This window comes from Ochotona curzoniae, unplaced genomic scaffold (assembly GCF_017591425.1).
Source record: "Ochotona curzoniae isolate NIBS_2020 unplaced genomic scaffold, NIBS_Ocur_1.0 patch53, whole genome shotgun sequence".
NCBI lineage: Eukaryota > Metazoa > Chordata > Mammalia > Lagomorpha > Ochotonidae > Ochotona > Ochotona curzoniae.
Window position 1 is genome coordinate 90,538 of NW_024467032.1, and position 23,800 is coordinate 114,337.

The window sequence follows — 23,800 nt, forward strand, 5'->3', positions numbered from 1 at the left end:
GTTTACTATTCAATGACATGAAACACTTAAAAACTTGGGTCAAATAATCCCATCTTAGAGAACTGTCCAGCTCAAAAGATGATCTTATCAGCCAAAATTAGTTGTTTACTTGTATGCAGAAAAAAAATATATTGGTTATATCAAAGATACTATTCCCGCTCTGTCACTACTACTCTCTGTATTATTTCCATAGTTTAATCATCATATACTTATCTTAAACATCCATCTGCAATTTTTATGGTTAGCACACCCTCCCCTTTCTCTAATTGTACATTACAAAGCCCCAAATAATTGAAAGTTTTTCATTGCAAGTTTTTAATTGAGATAAAGACCAATTAGAGGTGGCACAGTCAAGAGTTCCTGTGCATTGTCTCCAGAGTTTCCCTTAATGACATCAGCATAACCATTCTTTTTTTAAGAAAAGGATTTATTTATCTTTGGATAATTGAAAGGCAGTTACAGAGATAGAGAGAGGGGAATAGGAAAGGCAAGAAAGGGAAAAGATGGAGATATCTTTTATTTGCCAGCGTACTCCTGAGTTGGGTGCAACTCCTTGGGCTGTGCCAAGCTGAAGCTAGAAGCCACCAGGTATCCCATTCCTAAACTCCATTCAGGTATCCCACGTGGGTGATACGGGTCCAATTACCTGCTCTTCTTCTGCGTCCTTGTTAGGTACATGATAAAGAAGCTGGGTCAGAAGTGGAGCAGCTAGGACCTGAACCAGCGCTCTGCAAGCCCCACAGGCAGTGCATTAATACACTGTATCATAAGGCTGACCTTGAAACATTCCTGCTAACTCCCTGCATTTCAAGAGCCTCTGTTTTACAAGACATGGCACCTTGGAAAGGAGGGAAGAGAATGAGATCAAGAATGCCAAACCAGAATCTTTTTTTGTTGTTGTTGTTATTGGAAAGGAAGATATACAGAGAGAAGGAGGGACAGAGAGGAAGATCTTTCGTTCACTGTTTCACTCCCCAAATGGCTGCAATTGCTGGAGCTGAGCTGATCCGAAGCCAGGGGCCCAGAGCCTATTCCTTGTCTCCCACATGGGTACAGGGTCCCAAGGCTTTGGGCTGTCTTTGACTGCTTTCCTAGGCTGCAAGCAAGGAGCTGGATGGGAAGCAGAGCAGCTGGGATTATAACCAGTGCCCATGTGGCACCCTAGGGTATGCAAGGCAAGGACTTTAGCTGCTAGGCCACCTGCTGGGCTCGAGCCAAACCAGAATCTTAAACAAGATTTAGGAGGGGAAAAAGCGAAAGATTAGATACACATAAATGGGAATAACTTCTGACCCATCACAAGTAATCTAATTAGTTGCTCTGATTTGTCATCAAGGGACAGCCGGGTGCCGCTGGACCACCTGGCAGCAAAGGAGCAAAGGGCAACATGGTTGTACCAAGGGTTAAAGGTGAGTGTGATTCATCACTTAGCACTCTGTCATTTTATGAATGACATATGGGCCAATCTCTTGCTCTAATTTCCCCTGTGACTACAGATCAATTCTGTGTAACTTACAATTGTTGATTGCTTTAACAATATTCCATGTCCTTCCTAGTGTCCTATGAATATTGGGCTTCAAACCTCATCTCTTACTTAAAAAGAGAAATGATCCTTTGGTTATAGGTTCAAATGACCTTGGGGATGAACTTGGGTTTGAAACACTAGCTGCTTTGACTTACCTCAGGCTTATTTATTGCATTGTAGTACCCTGTGTTAGTCAAGAATCCTTTGCTTGTAAGTGACAGAAACTCAGATTACAACAGTTTGGGAAAGAATTAATTTATTGACTCTACTAATCAAAATGAGAAAAGTCAGATGTAGGATTTAGTGTGAGATAATTAGATCAGAGGCCTCTCACCTGAAGACTCTACAGCTTTTGTATTTCCTCATGCTATTGACATTTGCTGCTGCCACGCTGGTTTTCTTTGAGCTGTGGAGTACACGCTTTCAGGCAACTGCAAGTTCTTGCATGCATTTTTTCAGCTCCACTTAGAAATGTAATTTCAGATAAAACTGATTGGCTTAGGGCAAGTGTGCACCTGTAGACCATTCCCCACTTCATGTGGACAGGGGAGCAAAGCGTGATTTTAACATTCCACAGGCAGGAAGAGGAGATTGTATGATTGGATTATCCAGGTACCCCCATCCTGGTTGGAATGGAGAAAAAACATTCCCCAAACAGAAATTCCGTGGGTTTTGCAGTTGTCACTTTCCTGATCTGGCTGTGGAATGGTTTAATAACTCTAGGCAATCGGGGTCTTCAGAGTCTCAGAGAGTCGAGTCCAGGCTGGTGTCCCATTACTGTTTCCCTTTTTCCTTCTGCCTCACCCCCTGCTGATGAAAGCATGACTAGTTTTTGAACTCCATTTTAAGGGCACAAAGGAGAAAGAGGACCCGATGGGCCACCAGGATTTCCAGGGCAAGATGGACCACATGGTTGGGATGGACTTGGTGGAGAGAGGGGAGCTCCAGGACTCCCAGTATGTATAATTCTATAATCCTTTTACTACAAAATTTTACTTTCTTACATAGTCACACAAGTATCTGTTTTCTTCAACTTAGTGAAGCATCAATATCTTGCAAGTCAGTCGCCCTTGGTTCTCTGCTACCAAAAGATGATTTTTACAGTTGATCCTGTTCCATAATGCATGCTACATCCATCAGCTTGCCAACCATAATGTAGAAATATTGAGAGCTTTGAAAAAGGAAAGAACCAAATTGTGACTATCAGGAACCCCTTCAGACAAAATGCATCTGAGTAAGAGATGAGAGCTTAGCTACTGGGTTTGATGGCGATCTTGCTGGCTTTTTGGCTGATACCTAGTATGGTAATGATTCTACTTTAGACATCGTCTTAATTTATTCTTTCAGTTAGGAAACTAGAAAGCAGTGCTGTGGAGAGGTAATTATCAATCAGATTCATCCAATTGTGCAAAACTGAAGTGTGTTTATAGATCAAATTGAGAGAGGAACTTCTAATTTACTCACAGGGTGTCCTCCAAGATTCATTAGACAATCCAGACTACATGTTTATCATAGATCACAAGACATTTAGAAGCCCAGAAAACATGAACCTCAACTTGCCATCAGGGTAGTTGTCTGAAATTCCTTGCATTTGAGAGCCCTTACAACCATTCATTCAGTTGGGATGCAAGAGATTGAGATCCACACACAGCTGATGTGGGGGAAGCCCTGATGTGACAGCCACATTCCTGACAAGTCTGTTGTCTCCACAGCACAGCATTGCATGACACACAAGGAACTTGCTAGTGATAGAAGCCACCACTCTAGGATACACCAACAGAACTCCCCGCTGACTTATACTGTGCCAGCTCAGATGGCAAATAGGCATCCATTGAACCATAAGTAGTGCTGCTTGGGAACACTAGTGATGATCTAGAACATTCACATGGTCTAGAACAGCTAGACATTTAACTAAAGGTCAACATCTCATGCCTAAGGACAGAGGGTTCACTAGCCCTTTGCCCACTAACCTGGAGAGTGAGAGTTTACCTATTCACATTCTTGTATGAATGCAGGAAAGCAGGCTCAAATACTTAAGAAACAAACTCAGTTGGCAAGCCCATCCTCTCCCTTGATATACTTTATGATATTTGATGTCAGAGAGTCACTCTGCCTAAATATACACTTATATCATAGAAATGTATTACAAATATAAGACATTAAGAATCTATGTTAAATGCTTTAAGTTCCATTTACTACAGGGGAAATACTGGAATTGTAGCCTTTTTTTTTCTTTAATGTTTGTATGTAATGATTGTTTTATGTTCATGGACTTTCAAAGAATGGTAATTGACTCATGAAATGAATCTTCCCAGGGAGATCACGAAGATGCAGTCCCAGGAGATAAAGGGTTTCCTGGACCACCAGGCCCCCTGGGGAAAGCAGGCGCTATGGGACCTCCTGGCACAGGATTTCCTGGCCCACCAGGACAGAGAGGTCAACCAGGAGTTTCAGGCCACCCGGGTTTGAGGGGTCCTGTTGGCTTGAAGGGTCAGAAAGGTAATTTTGAATATGTTTGTTGTGTTTTTGTGGCAGGACATTAAATGAAATCATAGAAGTTAAGTAAGCCTATTCTGGTCAATGCAGTAGTAATGATGTAACAGCCAAATAAAATTCCACTGTCACTGTTGAAGAGTTGAATGTTTTCAAATAAATGAAATTTGCATAGCGTAGTCAGTATTTAAAACAGCTTCCTAAAATGCCAACATATCTCTATTGTTTCATTTGTTTGACATGCCAAAATTGCTTTTTATTAATTTTCTGGAATCAACTCACATAATCTATGTTAAAATTGCATTTCTATTCACAGTATCTTTTTTTCACAATCTTTTAAGTTAATGCTGTGCATTTTAGTTTTAAAAACATTTACAAAACCATTACACACAAAAAATCATTTGTAAGCATTCTAGGAAGAGTTTTAAATATATTCTTGTATGACAATTATATTAATTGCAAATACTAAAGTGACTTTCAGGATTGTAGCTAAAGTTTTTTAAGAAGATGGCAAAAAAGAGGTCCATTTAAGATTTGTAGTAGGTAAGTATACCTTGGGCTTTGCTGTTCATTGTGAAGTTTTAGAATACTGCTTTGCCAACACAGACAGACCAACACCTTAGTATTTGATAAAGTGTAAATTAGTGCAGGACCCAGTCACATGTAATGTTTTTATTCGTCTCCTATGTTTCTGAGATGAGAGTACGTGAGATAATACATTATGAGCTATGAAGACTGTTGAAACAGTACATGGAAAGTGCATACTGCAAAAACATGCATTTCAAATTTTTTCACACTGAAATAAACTTACCTTTAAAAAATGTGTTTATAAGAAAAGCAGAAAGAAAAAGGGGAAGAGGGAAGGAATGAAAGAGAGGGAGAGAGGTGAAGAGGCAAAGAGACAAATGTGTGAACCACACACGATGCTGGTTCACTCCCCAGTGCCCAGAGAAGCCAGACAAAGTGGTGCCAGGGAGAAGGCGGGAGCCGAGAACCCAGCCCGAGTCTCCCACGTATAGCAGAGACCTAAGCACTGAAGTCATGTCTCGTCAGCCATCCCCCACTCCCAGGGAATGCATCGTTAGAGCTGGAGGAAGCAAAGCCAGGACTTAAGCCTGGGCACTCTGTAGGGTTCCTAGCATCCCAAGGGACCGTATTAACTACTGCATTAATCTTCTACCTTAATAAACTTGCCCCTTAATTCCATCTTTTTTTCCCACAAACTGTTTGAAACCCTCTCATAGTATTTTTTTTTTATTATTATAAAAAAAGAAACATTCCGTTTCCCTTGTAAGGAACAAAGCTTTGGAATCTTATTTTCCTCACTCACTGAAATGGGGGTGTTACTAAAATGTCAAGCGGTAGGGAAGTGAGTGTCCTGTTGATCTTCGCACCCAGGCCAGTCTGTTCCTGCACCCAGCTTTCCTTCGTCTGCACCAGGAGCTGTGTCTTCTGATGTCCGTGCTGGATGCTGGCTGCTGTCTCATGGCTTGCCAAGGCTTCTGATTCCATTATCTAGTTACCAAAAGGTCAATGCTTACATTATTTTTCAAGATTATTAAAACGGGTAGTTCTCAGAATCGATATTTTCCTTATTTCCATTACATTTGTAGGTATTTTGACTGTTGAACATCAGATTTTAGAAAAGGTCTAGAAATTTGATATAAAAGCAGCCTGATGTGGGAGGAGCCTTTTGCTTTTAATTGTGTATAAGTTAAATGAAAGTATCTCAAGCAGGTTGTCTTTCAAAGTAACATCAGCTTGATCTGTCAGTTATGTGAATATTGATTTCATTTTTTTGTTCCAGGTGACACAATTCTTTGTAACATAACCTACCCTGGTATGCCAGGCCTTCCAGGATTTGCTGGACCTCCAGGTAATAGCAATGATTAGTGTGTTACACATTCCCCAAGTGAGAGAGTTGGAAGGATAGACACAAAGCTTCAGATGGCTCCTTAGGTCATTTCCAGAATCATGTAAAGTCTGAGGAGCGATGACACTAGGGGAAAACAGTATCTGTTGTAATACATTATTGGACTTCTAGTGTATAAGTATGAATATACTACAGATAGCCTTTAAAAATCTCTCTGCAACAAAAACTCACCTTGATCTGAACACGTGTTAATTGCTTGCCATTCCAAAACTCTAAAACCATGCCTTTTTTGCTACCCCAGTGCTCCAAGAGTGAAAAACCAGCATTTGCTCATAGATAGTACGTTACACTATAGTCAACTTCTGACCAGAAACATTATGAAAAGTTTCCAATGCATCCATGTTCTTGTCTGTACTTTCTTGCACCCACTTCATTTGAATCAAACCCAATGTTATAAAAAGGGCTTTGTTTTTAAAAGATTTCGGACCCAGCGCAATGGCCTAGCGGCTCAAGTCTTCACCTTGCTCATGCCAGGATCCCATATGGACGCCAGTTCTAATCCTGGCAGCCCCGCTTCCCATCCATGTGGTCTGGGAGGGCAGTCAAGGACAGCCTAAAGCCTGGGGACCCTGCACCAGTGTGGAAGACCCCAAAGGGGCTCCAGGCTCCTGGCTTTGGATGGGCTCAGCTTCAGCGATTGCGGCCACTTGGGGAGTGAAACAGTGGACAGAAGATCTTCCTCTCTGTCTCCTCCTCCTGTTTAAAAAACAATGTCTTCAGGGTTTACTGAAACTGATTCATTACGAAGCAGTATTCTAGCTATTCAAGGAGACATTTCGTGTCCACAAAGCATTTCCAGGCTGGGTGACCAGGGACTCTCTAGCGCCCTCTGTCATCATCAGAGTGTTGTGCAACAACTCAAAATCTCAATGAGTCACAAGTACTTCTTTTCTTTCAGATGGGTCATCACATGGGTGGGGGATCAGCTGCTCTGAGGTGGCCTCTGTTGGCTTTGTTCCTGGCCCCATGTTACATTTGGGTCTGCAACACAACATGAAGACCCAGCTGCACCAAGTCACCTCACATCTTAGGTTGTATCATGGTCATTAACATCCATGGTTCAACAGCAAGTCACGTGCCTTAGCCTGAGGTCAAAGGACAAGGGAGCACAGTCCACTTTTCCCAAGGCAATGGCACTATAATATCAAGAGGATGAAGGATTACTGGCTTACTGTGTGAATATTTGTTTTTACTTATTGGTGTCTTTCCTGGTTGGTAGTTGTGCTTTCTTTGAGATTCATGACTTCTAAAATCCTAAAAAGCACAGGAAATCACAGAGGTTGTGTTTTTTTTGTTTGTTTGATCTGTTATTGAAACAGAAATTGTTTTTGGTCTTAAGTCTGGTGCTTTCTGGTCAGGTTAGTTTAGGGACCTTACTGTAAGGACGAAGTAGGTGTGCAGACTTGGTTCCTCCAAGTGCATCTGAATGGTTGTGTGTGTGGTCTCAGAAGGAATCCTTCCTTGGTGTGATTTCTTAGAAATGACCTTGGCAAAACGATTCTCTGACAAATTCTTACATACAGCACATGCTCCTAATGTGACGTGCAAACCAGGGAAGGGCAATGTTGTCACTCCCACAGAAGGGGAATAATCTAAGAAGGCAACATGGGCTTTGTTTTTTCAATCTCATTTGTTTCCATTTGATTCTTGCTTAATTGAGGCTGGGTCTTACTGTTATTGCTTAGGTCTAAAGGGATTCCCAGGGCCCCCGGGTGCTCCAGGTCCAAGGTGCTTGGATGGGCGGAAAGGCCAACGTGGCCAGCCGGGAAGATCGGGAATGCCAGGTCCCCCTGGTAAGTGAAATGCCATTGTTGCTTTGGGACTACTTCTCAGGCACTTTAAAATATTCCTAACAAGGGACGATTTCCATAAGTAAATGTCTAAGAATTCCTGCATAAGTAAGAAATTTAAAAAAATACTTTTTATTTACTTGAAAAGCAGAGTGAGTGAGAAAGAGAGAAATAATGATACATATATAGAGTCCTGCCCCTCCTGATTCGTTCTTCAAATGCCCACCTTAGCCAGTGCTGGGCCAGGCCTTAGCTGGAAGCAAGAGGCTCCATCCAGGTTTCCTATGTAGGTGGCAGGGATGCTATCCTTTGCTACTGCTCAGCATTACATTAGCAAAAACCTGGAGCAGAAGCGGAAGCAAGACTTCAGTGCTGGAGGCAACACTCCAGATTGCTGCATGGTCACACTAAACAGAAGCTTAATCTAACACACCACAACACTCACCCCTTTGCTGTGTTGTCATAACTTGTAGATGATGGTAGCTATACGCTTCCAAGCTTTGTTCTACCTTTAGTCTACCAAGTTCTTCAAACTGTTCGGTCCACACAAAATGAATAGCTAGAGAGTTTAAGCTTGATTGGGGAAGCATCAATTTATCTTTCTACAAAAGAAAGCAACAATAGCTAAGCTGTTCTGAACCTTAGTAGCATTCCCACAGCTTACAGAAACATGTTTTTCTCAAAGTTGTCATCTGTACATCTGCATCTGTATATACATTCTGTACTTGCACGTGTAGCAATCTTTACCATTTTTGTTATACAGGTTTCCGAGGGGACATGGGAGATCCAGGTTTTGGAGGTGAAAAAGGATCCTCTCCCGATGGGCTCCCAGGTCCTCCAGGTCTACCCGGAATGAATGGCCAGAGAGGAATCCCAGGAGACCCCGCATTTGGCCCCCCGGGCCCCCCAGGGAACAGGGGTCTTCCGGGAGAACCGGGGACCAAAGGATCTAGAGGAGATGTGGGATGCCCTGGAGCTGAAGGTATGAGCTTTCAGCTGCAGTTGCGGTTTATGAAGCTAGCTCAGGTTTTGGAATAGATCACTCAAGAATGTTCGCCTTAACAGCTTCACAGGGCATAACATTTTCCACCAAGCACCTTCTTTCAAGTTCATGGGTACTGGTTACATCTTTTTTTTTTTTCCGAAGATTTATTTACTTTGTGAAAGGCAGTTACAGAGTCAGAGTGAGAGTTCTTCCATCTCCAAATGGAACTGGGCCAGAATGCAGCCAGGAGCTGCACCCAGGTTTCCTACTTTGTCGTCAGCAACCAGCACTTAGCCCCTCATCTGTTTCTTTCCCGGGGCAGTAGTAGGGAGATGGCTCGGAAGCAGGATACCCCTGTGAACTGGCATTCATGGGATGCTGGCATCACAGATAATGGCTTCACCAGCTATGCCACAGGCCAGCCCTGACTACATCCCCAGTAATCTGTGTTTCCTGGGTTGCCTTTCCATTGTGTTTTGTCGACAGGGGAGCTCACTGTGGCTCAGTCAACTCAGCCATGCTGGGCAGCTGCTGGATGTCTGCCTGCATGGGGTTCAGGGAAGTACATGACCACTGCAAAACACGAAGGACACAGGCTAGTGACCTGCTCACTGTCATTTCCATATGACAGTGTCACTGTCATGGCCCTGTTGAAGGCAGGCACCACAGGTTATAAGGGTCTGAGCAGCGCAGGGCTCAGAACAGTATAGGATGGGTTTAGGATCCTCTGATCCATTCCTTCGGGACCGGGGCCTGGCAGTCCTGATACCTGTGAGCCCCTTGGTGTTGGCGATCAAGGTGGGGTACTCAGGCCCAACCTTTCAAACACAGTCTGGCTCTCTTCTAATAGCGCATAGGCCAATGCTTACCAGGCACCCAAGGCACCTACTAGCCTGTATGAGCACGGCCATCACTCTGTGTCCATTGACATAACTTCTGCAAATTCAACCGACACTGGATCAAAATATTTTTTAAAGAAATTGTACCTGTATTTAATGCATACAGACTTTTAAATTATCAGCTATTTCCATGGGATTTACATTATGCTAAATAGTGTAAGTATTTAAGAGATGATTTAGATCATATAGAAGAATTTGCACAGTTGGTGTGCAAAGGCTAGAGCAACTAAACCAGTTGAGCATCCTCAGGTTCTGAACTCTGCAGTGGGTCCTGGTACCACAGCCTCATGGACACCGAGGGGCAGCTGAATAGGAAAAGTGCAGGGTAAGAAAAAGCTAAGTCACTGGTTTTGCTCAAAGAGCATCCTGATAGTGTGTTAAGTCCAGATACACCCAGAGACACAACAACACGGGAACAGATAAAATAATCATCTGCAAGTCAATAAAAATCATTTTGTAATGATTTTACTTGAAAAATGTACTAAGAGAAGTGCTAAGCAGAAGATAAAAGTTGTAGATAGTAAAATAGTCTTTCTTGGAGATTTTTTTTAGCAGAGGGATAGATGGAAAAACAGAGAGTTGGGTAACACAGACACAGAAATACTGTCGACATATTTATAAAGATTATAATAAAATATAGATTAACATGCATGTTAAATAATGCAGTAATTGTTCAGAGTAATTACTATTTTAAAAATGTAAACATATGGACCAAAATACATCAAAAATGGGAAAATGAAATAGGTCCTTTGATTAAAACGTACAATTAATTATGGGGGTATTAGCTTTCCTTTTGAAGCTTATGAAACTGTCTTTGTATCAAGCTGGAATTTGACAGTGTGAGTCATGAAATCTCTTAAAAATGTGAATTTCTAACAGTACAAACTGGGTTTGTTGATATTGAAATTTGGTGTAAAGCCTTTTACAACATTAGAGGCTAATTAAAATCTGGCTTCTTATTTGCATAAGCAAATTTTTTTTTTGGTAATCCATATAATCTTATCAAGGAATTTAGCAATTTGAGATGTTTTTCCACTTACCTGGAGCTCACTAGAGGAATGATCCAGAGAATTCGTTAGAGCCCTGAGCCAGGATCCCCGTGTTTATTTCCAGGGTGGGTATGCATGAACTCCTGGCTCAAGACCATGAATGTCATGGATGGCTATGTCATTTCAGGGGTTGCTGGCCCTCCCGGATTGCCAGGGCTCAAGGGTCCCAAGGGCAGAGAAGGTGGTGCTGGGTTTCCAGGGGTCCCAGGCCCACCTGGCCATTCCTGTGACAAAGGTGCTACAGGGACTCCAGGGCCTCCAGGGCTACCCGGTGTTCCAGGAAGCCCAGGTAAGTGTCCACTGGGAAGGGTCTGGAGCTCACTCCACCTGCAGATTAATGACTCACTTCTTGCTCTTTGCTGGATGCTGGCAGAAGCAGGAGTCCTGGGTCAGAGACAAAGCACTTAGGGACCTGTGAGTTTCTTGTTGGTTTGTGTCATTTCCCCATGTGGTGTAAGTGCCCTGGGAGTTAGACAAGTGGGGCTGGCTGGAGGCTGTCTGCTCAATGGGTTGCCTTCTCTGAGAGCAGTACCAAGCCTGGAAACCGGTACTTTATTGTAGCCTGCAAGAAATACTGCCTGACACCTGGGGAGAAGCATTGTCATATGTCCAATATATTCACAAATATAACCTTGAGAAATAGCCGCACTGAAAACCATTAGGATCTTGCATTCCTGGTATATCCAGGAAAGTCATGTAGGAGTAAAAGAGACCTACGAAGGCCCGTCTCCCGGCACAAGGTGCTAAGAGGCAGTCAGAACACGTGGACTGTTCTTACAAAATACTTTAGAGGAGGTGGTTGAGAAACACAAAGGCACTTCTTGCGGTTCAGGAAGCTAGGATCAAGGGTCCAGAAGTTCTGGGATCTAGTGAGGAATCATTCCTCATAGATGGTGCCTGATGATCAATTCCATATCTGAGTTAGGCGGCAGAGGCAGGGTCGGGGTGGGAGGCACATGGAGACCATAGCAGGAGTTATTTCCAATATGATCTTTATTTCATCGTTCAGATTGTTGACTCTGTTCTTTAAATAGGATTGCTTTTTATCCAAATATAGGAGTAAGGCCATTTGAAAACAAAACAAAACAGCACTGGGGCAAGACTTGTCATTACAAGTCTATGTCTAGTACCAACAATCCTACAGTTCTCTCATCAGGGCTAATGGCCTGGCTGAGCCGCATTTGGCCAGAGCCTCAGCGAGCACTGAGAAAGTTTTCATTTGTTAGTTTTTCTTACTCAAGAGTAGATCCAAAGAAAAAGAAAATTTGTGCCCTCTCTTCTATCTCTTCTAGTTTTTTTTCTTTTTTTTTTTTTTTGGTTGTTGTTAATTAAGAATATTCTTTATAATCTGTGTATACTCCTATTGGGAAATGTACAAAATGATCTCTTCTGAAAGCATCTAGAAAAAAATATATACTCAGGTGTAAAGTGACTATTGTTATTTTAGTCAATAAATAGCGTTTTGCTTATAGTTAGTGGGCCATAGATACATAATCTAGGCTACCATGAGGGCTTTTCCAGACCGTGTGAAACCACTGTTGTCTTCTCTCGTCATTCTTACTGTTGGCACTGTGGTTCCTCTCAGGCATCCCAGGTTGGAAAGGGCCACGAGGAGATATGGGGCCTCCTGGACCAGCTGGAATGAAGGGCCTCCCCGGGTTTCCAGGCCGGCCAGGGGTCGATGGACCCCCAGGGCCTCCAGGAATCCCAGGCCTTTTGGGGGAAGATGGATTACCTGGCTTTCCAGGCCTGAAAGGTAGGTTGAACGATGGAAGACCATCGTTTCCCTCGATTTATAAACCTAAACTCCTCCATCTAGTGAAGCCTGCCATGGAAGGCTGTACTCATAGAATTTACTTTACCCTGTCTCGCCTCGTCTCATCCTCTGTATTATTTCCAATGGCAGCATGTTCTGGAGTAAATACACACACGGGATCTGTAGGCATGGGGACATCAGGATCCCTAAACCCTTCAAAGACATCTGGGTTTCACTGATGGCCTAGGGTCAGGGTCATCCCCACATCAGTCCTTTTACATCACGAATGTATCGGGACTCAGATATATCAGGGTCTACACTCAAGGTGCGTAGAGTGGAAGGGCATAGGGGAGCACATCTACTAAATATAATTGACACCTGGTGTTTGCTTTCAGCACAAACTCCAAGTGCAGCTTTGTATCTTTAAGTGGATGACAGGGAGCACAGATGAAAGCCTTTTGCCAGCTTTGACAATGCTTTCCTAAAAATGTGTGTTCTCGTTTTATCAGGACCCCAAGGGCTGCCTGGTTTCAGAGGTTTCCCTGGAGAGAGAGGAAGCCCAGGACCAGAGGGAGAGCCAGGCAGGAAGGGAGAAATTGGAGAGCAGGGTTGGCCTGGTCCTCTGGGAGACCAGGGAGCAAGAGGTGCTAAAGGTGAGTGCATGTGACAGTAGGGAGATGGGTATGTGTGTTCAGCGCTACATCAGAGCCTCAGCATGTGAGCTCTGGGAAGGAATGGCGCTATTCTGCAGCTTGGGTTCCTCATTCTTTTAATTTTGTGGTTTTGGTTTTAGAATTTTAAACAAATTTCATTATCCTTACCTCTTCATCATATATGTGATGACAGTAGGTGCTTTAACTGTCCCATTAATAGAAAGTGGAAGTATTTCTTGTTCATTATTTATAGCTCTTTGGTTTTCAGAGAGCTTGATCCTCTTTAAGGAGACACAGGCAAAGCCTCTGTCCCTCAGCCTCTGCTTCAATTTCTATGTGAAAGCTGATAATAAATATTTCAGGCTTTGCTGGTACTGTGGTCTCAGTCACAGCCACTCAACTGGGCCTCTGCAGCATGGAAGCAGCCACAAAGAGCACAGGAACATAAAATTGAAATTCTCCACAGCTTTCTATTAACGAACACTGAAATCTGAACTTCCTATCATTTTCACATGAGATGAGTTATTTTTGTGTGTGTGTGCAAGTTCAGTGCTTTGCGATGTTTCTTCCAGCCTTGGAAAAGTATCAAAGCCAACCATAGCTCATGGTTGTTCCCAAGACAGCCCACGGGGTCTGGTCCTGGAGTTCTTATGTTCCAACCTCTGGACCAGAGAGGCTTGGCTGCACCATGAGGAGGGCTTCCACAATGTTTCAGTTGAAGGATTGTCATAACTCGAAAACCAAAGGTTTCAAGACCACTGGGAGGTGCAGCGCCCAAGCCAGCCGAGTGAGCCAAGTGCTCAGATTGGTCTCAGCCCTGACCCTTGCGGGTGACTGCCACATTTCTTTTCCAGGGTTGAGAACAAACGGTTGACAATTTTTAGAAACATTTTTGTCCTTAAAGCCCTTTGAAGAAATAGTATTGTATTTAACTCTGATGATTTTTTCCTCTTAGTTGATTGATAATGTTTTTATTTTTATTTCATTGTTTTGCTGACTTGCAAATTATATGTCTTAAGTGTGTTGGGCAGTTATTTTTGGCATGCTAGAATGTTATACAATTATTGCACAAGACTTTAAAAATGGTGTTCATGCCAGTGATGTGCTAGCAAACTAACACTTTGGCTTTTTAAAAAAATCACTCTGAGTTTCATGTTTGATTGCCATGGTATGAATATCATCACCATAACATAACCGCTACTGTCATCTATTCATAATAGACAATGGTTTAACAACTTGCTATAAAATCTTGAATTGTTCCTAATCGTCTCTTGCCCAGTTTGAACCCCAACCTGTACCTGGTAAACTGGACAGTATAACAAACAGTATGTTGTACTCTTCCTACCTTTTAGATGTCTCTGTGTGGATAGTTACATTAGGATAAGTGTCTAGCCTTTGAGAAACCAGAAATAGGTGAGCAACTTTGATTTTATGGAATAAAGAGGAATTAATGTAGGCTACTGTTTCTCAAACCTGTCTCAACTCCTGAATTGGAGACTCCTTCAGTTGAATCTGACGTTCATTTCCTGAACATTCACAGTAGACTCTCTGGCTGGTCAAGTGGTACAAGTGCACCTGGGAATGAAAGAAGCACAGCCCCTTCCTTTAGATCAGCCAATGGTGTTACTACTGTGTGATCTGTAAATCTAAGCACAGCATAGGTGGTTGAACAAGGATTTATGCACTGGGAGTGAAGGACAGTCACCAAGGAATTTTGTGTGTGATGCTTCTGTGTGTTTGGCTCTTGCGTGATGATTCCTTAAGGAGAGAGAGGACCTCCTGGAGATGAAGGAGAGATGGCTGTCATTTCCAAGAAGGGCAAAACCGGGGACCCTGGAGCGCCTGGAGATGGTGGATTGCCAGGAGAAAGAGGTACATGCTTAAGGTTCTGAAGCATATCTCCTCTCTTTACAGGTCCTTCAAGCATACCATGTGTGGCAGCTTTCCCAATAACACTGAGATTAGGAAAGGTTGTTTTTATATAAAAACAGACAACAGACACTAGTGAACTTTGGGGCACATTAGTATTTTTCCACTCTAAAACTGAAGTTCATATGTATTTATAGATTTGGATGTTTCAAGCTAGGACCAACCTCCACATACATTTCAAATACTGCCTCCAGGGTTAAAGGATGTGTGTTCTTAGAAGCTGCTGTTTAAGTTTCTGTCCCAGTCATTTTCACTGGTTCCCTTAAGTGATTGTGTGCATGAGTCACTCGAGCATCTTGTAAAAATATGGAATCTGGATGCAGGTCTGAGGTGGCCAGGGATCCTGGCATTCCAGCAAGCATTACCATTCTCGAGAACGTTAGCAATTACATATGTACTCTCTAATATTTTAAGTCCAGACATATCTCCATGAAATCTGGGTTCTTGGCTTGGCTCTCTAATCAGCTGTTAGGAATAAAATTATGTAGCTCTGATATGTCCTCATTTGTCAGGTGAATGTGCTGAAGCAAACGATCATGCATCTGTCCTCCTGTGTCAGCACTTAGTCAGGACTTTACAGTGAGACTGCTGCACAGTCAGGAGTTTACAAGGAGTCTGATGAAACCAGAAACTACTAGGATGTGACTGGGGGCAAGAAGCAGGATCCCCCTACCCCCCATCTCTGGTTTCCTCTCCTAAAAGTAGGACTGAGTCCCTCATCCCTCATCACGACTGTTGGCTAGCCCAGGATTTCTGCCAAGAGGTTTGTAACATTCCCAACCTCATCAGGTGATAAAGGAAGTTCCGGGATGCCAGGGAGAAGAGGAGAGCCGGGAAGACTCGGACCACCTGGATTCCACAGGGGTGAGCCTGGCAGAAATGGACAACCAGGGTTACCCGGGCCTCCTGGGCCTCCAGGCTCACCCGGAATGACAGGAATCATTGGTTTTCCAGGATTTCCAGGTGACCAGGTAAGACATTACTGTTGTGTTAGGGAAGAAATAGCAAAGTTCTTCTGCCCATAGGATACTCATAGTCTTCATTTACCTGAGTGTCATCATTGCCTTTCGGTGGCTTTTAGAATGCAAAGGAATAACAGAACCCTTGAAAAGGCCCCGGTACAGCTGAACTTTCTGTCTAACATTCATACTTGGCTCCCCTAATGTAGATGAACAAGTTACAGAGTCTTCATACTGCAGTGTGCTCTGAAAAGCTCCATAGAGGCTTGCCAAGACCCCTGGTTTATCGGAATGAAAAATCATTGTGAAAGACCACCCAAAGTCTGTGTTCTAATTTCTCCTATCCAATATCAGATGTTACAGACTTTGCTGTAAACACATTTGTCTTAACAATCATGAGTAAAACACCCCTGAGTAGCCAGGATACATGAAATATAGTAGCCTATCTCATTCTTTTGGAAAATTTATAGTATAACATATCTTTCATAATAACATGGATTTTTAAAAGTGTTTGGTGTGATTTGATTTCTCATAATATTAGTTCCAAATTAGTCATCACAAACTTTAAATCCAAGTGTTGTGATACCATTACTGTTTTGACTTTCTTTACTTACACAGATGCTAAAAGCCAACTGGTTACATAAATTATTATTGGAGCATACCACATATGTGCTGGTAGGGTTGGGAATATAATTTGAATTGATCTTCTCTTTCATTCCATTTGCAGGGTGAGCCAGGTTCTGCAGGCCCTCCTGGATTTTCAGGACTTGACGGCACAAGAGGACCTAAAGGTATGGCTTGGAACTACTGTACCTGTCTGTCAAACTCAGAGTCCTGAGTGCTTGTAACTCTGAGACTGAGTGCCTTTCGCATGATAAACAAAACACATCAACTGTAACCCCAGAGAGGCTTTTCTTAGACCCCGGACCCAAACAGTTGACGCATGCTCATCGGGTCTAACTCCTCCGTGGGAATCCTTACAGCCATCCATATAGTGACTGCAGCCCCATTGGTTACAATCAGGTGCAAGGAGACTCGATTCACATTGATGGACAATGTTCACTGTGGAGTCAGGGTCACTGCGCAGGACTCCGCAGGCGCGGTGCTGGTTACAAGCATCCCAGGACACAGAGGCCAAATGCCCCCAAAGTTCCCTAGCCAGATGCTCCTTAAAACTGGGTTATTTTCAACATAAGCCAAAAGTAGGGAATTTTTTTGTTTTCATTAGAGGATCTTATCAGAGAAATCTGCTTTTTGGGTCATGTGCACTCAATAACGATACCTCAACTGTGTTGTTGTTCCAAGAAAGCAGCATGGGCATTCTGTAAGCGAGTGAAGTGGCTGTGTTCGAACAAAACTTTATTAGCAAAATAATATTCACCAGACTTGGTCCTACAGACTTTTGCCCAGTTTATGACAAAAACGATATTGCCTTGTAACAGAGCTGACTACATCAAGTTTTCAAAGAAGTCGAAATAGAAGGGCAACCAAAGATAAAATACTCTTAAGGCAAGGGAGGCTTCATTAATCTTTCATCCAGACAAAGCAGCAAACAAAATCAGGAGATATCTTAAATTGCAATGGTTGCATAAAACCTTTTAAGTTTTTACTCTCTTGGTATGCCATTGGAGTAATGGTTTTTTCAAATTTACTTAAAAATGGTGCACTTTTTAAATTCTAGCCTTAACCTCAGTATCTGTGAACTCACAGGTTGAATGTGCAGTTATACTTTTAATTTTAATTATGTAATATTAAACAAAATTGGATGTTTCACCCGGTCTTCTTACTTGCCAGCATGATCTGTGCTTGACACTTGGAGAGAGGCTGTATAAATATTGTGATAACCATCACAAGAAAACACAAACTACGCTTAGTTACTCAGAAACGATTACTAACATCTCTACTTCTGAAATACTTATAAAGGGGGACATTTTCACTTTGGATTTTGATATTTTATGGCTTCAGAATCTAGAACCTATTCCAATTCTACTTTTCTATAAATATATGATATTTACCTCTCTTGCATTTTTTCTGTACTTGTGTTGAGCCAAATTTGCTATGAACTGAAATGCATTCAAGGTGTTGGAGGGACAAGTTGGACCAATGAAACCCACAGAGAGGAAGTTGAACTTCAGACAGTCCAGAATTTGTCACTTTCCTTCATGTTCTGCTTTTTGTTTTGTTTTTTATTTTCTTGACTGCCCTCTGGCTTCTTGAGTCTCTATCCAGTATACTTTCTGAATATTTCTGAGTGTTTGCATTATAATTCAACATGTTCTACATCAGGACAATTCATGATAATCCCTTTGATTTCTGGCCTAGTAGCCAAAGATATCAAATTTTCACTTGTTCATTCTCAGATCTTCGTGGAAGACTGGCTAACTTAGGATGCACCCAAGTTCTATCCTTCCAGCAGTTGGCCATGATTAGGAATTGGGAAAGATGCTTCCACAAGGCAGAAATGGGACCCTTTAGAAGAGAGCCTCGGTGGGAAAAGGCTATAAAATCTGCCCGCCTCCTCTTATTCTCTTGTAGCCCCAGCATTGCTCTGCTCTATTTGCTCCATTTTCAGTGAACTTCTTGAAACTGGCTTCTAGCCATCCTGTAGGTCTCTGTGTGTGACTGCCTCCTACAGCTTTAACTGACTCTTGCAACAATGGCAGCCCTATCTTTAGTGGCCTTGCAATGTGTTGTGCCCTGCAAAATTATCAAGAAATTGTGTTCTTAAGATTTTGCTTTTATAAGAACACCAGGCTGGGCCCCATCATAGGAGAGATTGAAATGGAATGGAATCAGTGGACATGGTGAAAATTTGGTTTTGTCTCTAAAACATTAGAGTATCATCACTCAATGTTAATGACTTGTTTAAGAAGAAATCTGGATTTGAAATACAAACTTGTTGAAACTTATAGTTTATTGTGCTGGTTGTAAAGTATAAAAGGTATACAGAGTTTAAATCCTGTCTTTTGTACTCTATTCTTGTTTAGAAGAAATAATATATTTTTTTGATGTTCTGAAGTATTGAAGATAGACCATAAAGAAAAATATCATGAAAATCTTAAGTGACTTATATAAGACCAAGTCAAATTTTATTAGATAATGTTCTATGCATTTTCTTTCTTACAGGAAGCAAAGGCGATCCTGCCAGTCTGTTTGGTCCACCTGGTCCAAAGGGAGAGCCAGGTAGCCCTGGATATCAAGGTACACTTACCTAATTCTCTAGAGTTTAAATAACAATGACTTAGCTTGAAATGTGCAACAAGCACATTGGTCCCTCTAGCTGGCAGTGACAGTATCAGCATTTTCTTCCCCCTTCGCTAACTATGATGCTCATCAAAAGGATTCTGGATAAACATTGTCATGACATCCTGAAGCTAGACACCAGGATTACAAATCAAAGATTCCCAGTCTTTTCATGCAAACTGGAGATGCTGACAGAGATTCACTCTTCTGTACATGCAAAGAATTTTCACAAAGTCCAAAATGACTATTGTAAGCCATGAAAGTGAGGACTATTTTACTAGATGAACAGACAACACCACTCCCAGCAGCAATCACAGGTCACCAGTCCAGACCTTTCTTTCCTACTGAGAATGCAAGTGAGGTGTGCCTGGGAGGAGCTACCACTGAGTTTACTCCAAACCCAACCCAGCCCCCCTAAACCAGACCTACAACGTCGTCACCATTAGAAGCACTCACAATGATACTTCAGCAGGAACACTTAACAGGGAATACCTAAGAACAGATTGTGACCTCCTCACGGAAGTCTTGTCCACAGTTGAGGCTGCACTAGCTGCTTGTGATGACACACCTGGGGCCTGGTACTGCGGCTTACTGGCTAAAGTCCTTGCCTTGAACGTGCCCACGATCCCATATTGGTGCCAGTTTGTATCCTGGCATCCCCACTTCCCATCCAGCTCTCTACTTGTGGCCTGGGAAAGCAGTTAAGAACGGCCCAAAGCTTTGGGACACTGCAATCATGTGGGAGACCCCGAAGAGCTCCTGGCTCCTGGCTTCAGATAGGCACAGCACCAACCATTATGGTCCCTTGGGGAGTGAGTCATTGGACGGAAGATATTTCTCTCTGTCTCTACTCCTCTCTTTATATCTGACTTTCCAATAAAAATAAGTAAGTCTTTAAAAAAAAGATGACACACCTCAGACGGGAAGCACTGGGCTTTACATAGCCTCTGCTCAGGGGTTCACGGAGAAGTGAGAAGTTAAGCAAACAGAGCACCATTTGCATTCAACTCTGTTGCATTGTATTGGTCCACACTCATATAGATTTCCTTTTGAAAAATGTTGGGAGAATATAAATTCACTTTTCTGGTCCTTTTGAAAGCATACAGCAGCATTTTAAATATGCATATCTTTTGGGGAATTTGACTTTTCAGGATTTATCTTAAGTCAATAAATCAGACAAATGTACCCAGACACACCCACCTGGGGATTTCTATGGAACACACAGAATATATGTACATTCTCAGAGTCTGGGGTGAATAATTTAGGGACCAGCTTGTAAACCAGATGTGTATGTAGATGGGGCTTTTTGTCAATCAAAAGACTTCAGATTTTGTGCATTATTTTAAAATTCTCTTCAGCAATGAACACTTTTCATATAACAAAAAATATAGAACTATTACAGAAAATTTTATTTGTCTTTATCTGATTATATCAGAAATTGTAGCCACACATGCATCTCTCCCACCTTCTTTCCCACCCTTTTACAGATGGGTCTTTTGCCTCTGTTGGGGGCAAATATACGTAGGTTACATAATATTGTAATTAAAGCATGTAAGTGAAGTGTATGCTTGCTAAAGAAAACAGTATACCGGTTAGCATTATGTGAGGAGTGAGGGAGAGAAAAGGGGTGCCAGCAAGTCACCCTCTGCTGTCCTGGGTCTGTGATCTGGGGCTGTTTGAGTGTCTTCTCGGCTGTAAACTGGTCACACACAGATGATAGGATTTGGATTTCTCAGAGGATCCAGAGAGATGCTTCCACAGAAATTCACAATTAAAAATTACTACACAAGCAGAAAGTGTAATTATCATCTTCTACACTTACAGGTATTTTTATGTAAACTCTGAATACAATAAGATTTTATAAACCCAAAATAGTCCAATAAGTGGGGTCTTTAAAGTCATCTGTAATTTTAAGATAAAAATCACAAATCTGTTATTTGTTTTACACTTGGGCTTATTTTTCCAGAAAATTTTCTGTAGGCTAATTTGCCTAGTATCCTGTGGTTTTTATAATTTAAATTGCTTAAATTTCTGTAATTTTGTTTTTAAAATTTACTGTATTTTGGAAGCCAGAAAGAGAGGGAGAGATCTTCCATCTGCTGGTTCACTCTCTACAAAGTCATAATGTCTAGGCCAAAGCCAGGAGCCAAGAGCTTCATTCAGGTCTCCCACATGGGTGTCAAGAACCCAAACACTTGGGCCATCTTCTGCTACCTTTCCCAGGCTATCAACAAGTTGCTGGATCTGAAGCAGAGCAGCTGGGACTCCACCTGGTGTTCACATGGGATGCCGATGTGATGTTTTTGCATGTGGTGGCTTAACTTCCGATGCGGAAAGGCAGGCCCCAGAACTTGTAAATTACTTATTGTTGACTGATAGAGTTTACCTAAATCCCCTACTTTTGCAGTGCGCTTAACTGAATTAGAAAGAGCTTAATGAAATGGCGTAGATCTGCCACTTGCTTCAGGATGACATGACTGTGTGGAGCTAAGTACCCTCTCCTTTCAGTCCTTTCCGATTTCCCCTGTGCTGCTCCCCATCTCCGGTGTTCCAGAGCAAACAAGTGAACTCAGAAGTTCTATAAACGTAAGGACCAATAAGCAGTTGTTTTCATTTGGAGATAACAATGTTGCCTTACCTTACTACAGCCATGTTTTCAGGATAAATAAGATTACACAATGACATTAACTGCTGTTAAATTTAGTCAGGGAACATAGCCTTGTATTAGATATACCAGCCAACTACAGATTGAAAAATATTGAGTCAATACTGAATATATGCAGACTTTCGGTTTTAGCCATTGTTTCTGAACAACACAGTAACACAGCTATTTACATAGCATCTACTTTGTGGTAGAAATTATAAGTAATCTAGAGATGATTTAAAGCATATCAGAAGGTATATGAACATTACATGCAAATTTAGCACCATTTTATATGAAGAGTTTTGTATACAAGGGAGAATCCTGGAACAAACCTCCCAAGAATACGGAGGGACAGTCTTAATTTATTTGTAGATTCAATCATCGATTTTCTGCATGGACTGTTGGTATCTCCCATAAACATGAATTAATCATCTCATCTAGTGAGATGAGATGTAATTTATAGTGTCTGAAATATCATTTTATCCTTACTAAATTAGACAAAAAGCCAACCAATTGAGCAGGTCCTCAGTTAAAACACAGTATACGCTGGGGATTGTGACCATGCACCTGCTGGGGTAGATGTGGCAGTGTAATTCAGTGTAACAGTCTAAACCACTGGCCAGTGGCATCAACAACCGATATGGAAAAAGACCAGAGCACTACTGAAGTGCTGCTGTCAGCATGTCACTGACTTGAGAAGGGGACGGCTTTGGATGGTTAAAAATATAAAAAGACATATCCACTGGATATGAGAGATTCTAGAAACTGACTTGGTTGCGGTTGTTCAACTCTGAAGGATGCCGAGAGGACAGCTGGGCAATTCAAGAATGCGACAAATATTAGATATTAAAGTTGTTCCTAATTTTCTTCAGTGTAACATTTTGGCAGCACATAAAAATGTTCCTATTTTTCAGAATTACTCTCTGAAATAAAGGTCTAATTCCATAATAGCTATTATTTATACTAAAACACATTAACATTTAAAAATGCACTTAAAAGAATTAAATTAGTAAACTCCTAGAAATTCTTTTAAAAAATTATTTAAGGAAAAGTTGGCTAAGGATGTATAACAATTATTGTATATAACAGTAAAGAGTTAGAAATAACTTGAGTGGCCCACAGGTGGAGAAAATTAAAAATAACTGATTAAAATATTAACTAGCCACTTCAACATGATAATTAAAACACCATGACACACTTGGAAGATTAATTATGATTCAATGCTAATTTTAGAAACCAGAATTTAAAATGTAGGATAGCATTTACACATTTGTGTATACATATTAACTTGTGTTAAGGTTGCGGGATTAGGGGTTTTTTGTTTTTAATACTTAATATTTTCTTCCAACTCAGTGGACACTTTTTAAATATAAGAGATTAGGACTAGAAAATAAAACCAGGGTTAACTCTTACAGCTTGGTAGCTCTGCTGTCTCTAGGAGCAATCCCCAACTACTCAAATATTTGATCCTTCCTTTTGTAGGACATTCTGGAGTTCCAGGAGAGCAGGGTTTGCCTGGTGTTCAAGGACACAGAGGACCAGCTGGAAGGCCAGGATCACCTGGCATTTTGGGATCATCTGGGTATCCAGGTACATTGATAGGAAGTCTGAGAACTCATGAGCACTCCTGCATCTGTTGGTGTGTTAGAAAGAGCCAGTCTTCATGTGGACTCAACTTTAGCTTGATTCTGCCACTTCATAGAGCCGGGACTTTGGGCAAGCAACCTAAACTTAATATTTCACTTAAGAAGCTGGTTCTAATACTCTGCATTGCACACAGTGGGAGAAAACTGAGATTGCCCCTGTGAAGTGCTTAGCACAGCGCCAGGCAGACAGTGAAGGCCCTGCTGAGAGAGGACTGTCCAGTCTTCTCCGTTCCTCTTGCCACTCAGGATGCTCTCTGCATGCTTGCTATTCCCCTGAGGCAAACACTGCACGCACA

At 41.9% G+C, this 23,800-nt stretch overlaps 1 protein-coding gene across 1 annotated transcript in view; it reads left to right on the plus strand.

Annotated features, from left to right (window-relative positions):
- The window catches only part of LOC121168088 (collagen alpha-4(IV) chain-like), a 141,263-nt gene that overhangs the window by 86,858 nt on the left and 30,605 nt on the right, over positions 1-23,800 (plus strand). The window contains exons 25-38 of the mRNA XM_040997854.1: positions 1,337-1,409; positions 2,375-2,481; positions 3,841-4,024; positions 5,826-5,894; positions 7,637-7,744; positions 8,505-8,723; positions 10,802-10,963; positions 12,260-12,430; positions 12,940-13,083; positions 14,848-14,955; positions 15,802-15,983; positions 16,699-16,762; positions 19,098-19,172; positions 23,341-23,448. Coding sequence (XP_040853788.1) covers positions 1,337-1,409; positions 2,375-2,481; positions 3,841-4,024; positions 5,826-5,894; positions 7,637-7,744; positions 8,505-8,723; positions 10,802-10,963; positions 12,260-12,430; positions 12,940-13,083; positions 14,848-14,955; positions 15,802-15,983; positions 16,699-16,762; positions 19,098-19,172; positions 23,341-23,448 — 1,774 coding nt within the window. The remainder of the gene's footprint in view (positions 1-1,336; positions 1,410-2,374; positions 2,482-3,840; positions 4,025-5,825; positions 5,895-7,636; positions 7,745-8,504; positions 8,724-10,801; positions 10,964-12,259; positions 12,431-12,939; positions 13,084-14,847; positions 14,956-15,801; positions 15,984-16,698; positions 16,763-19,097; positions 19,173-23,340; positions 23,449-23,800) is intronic.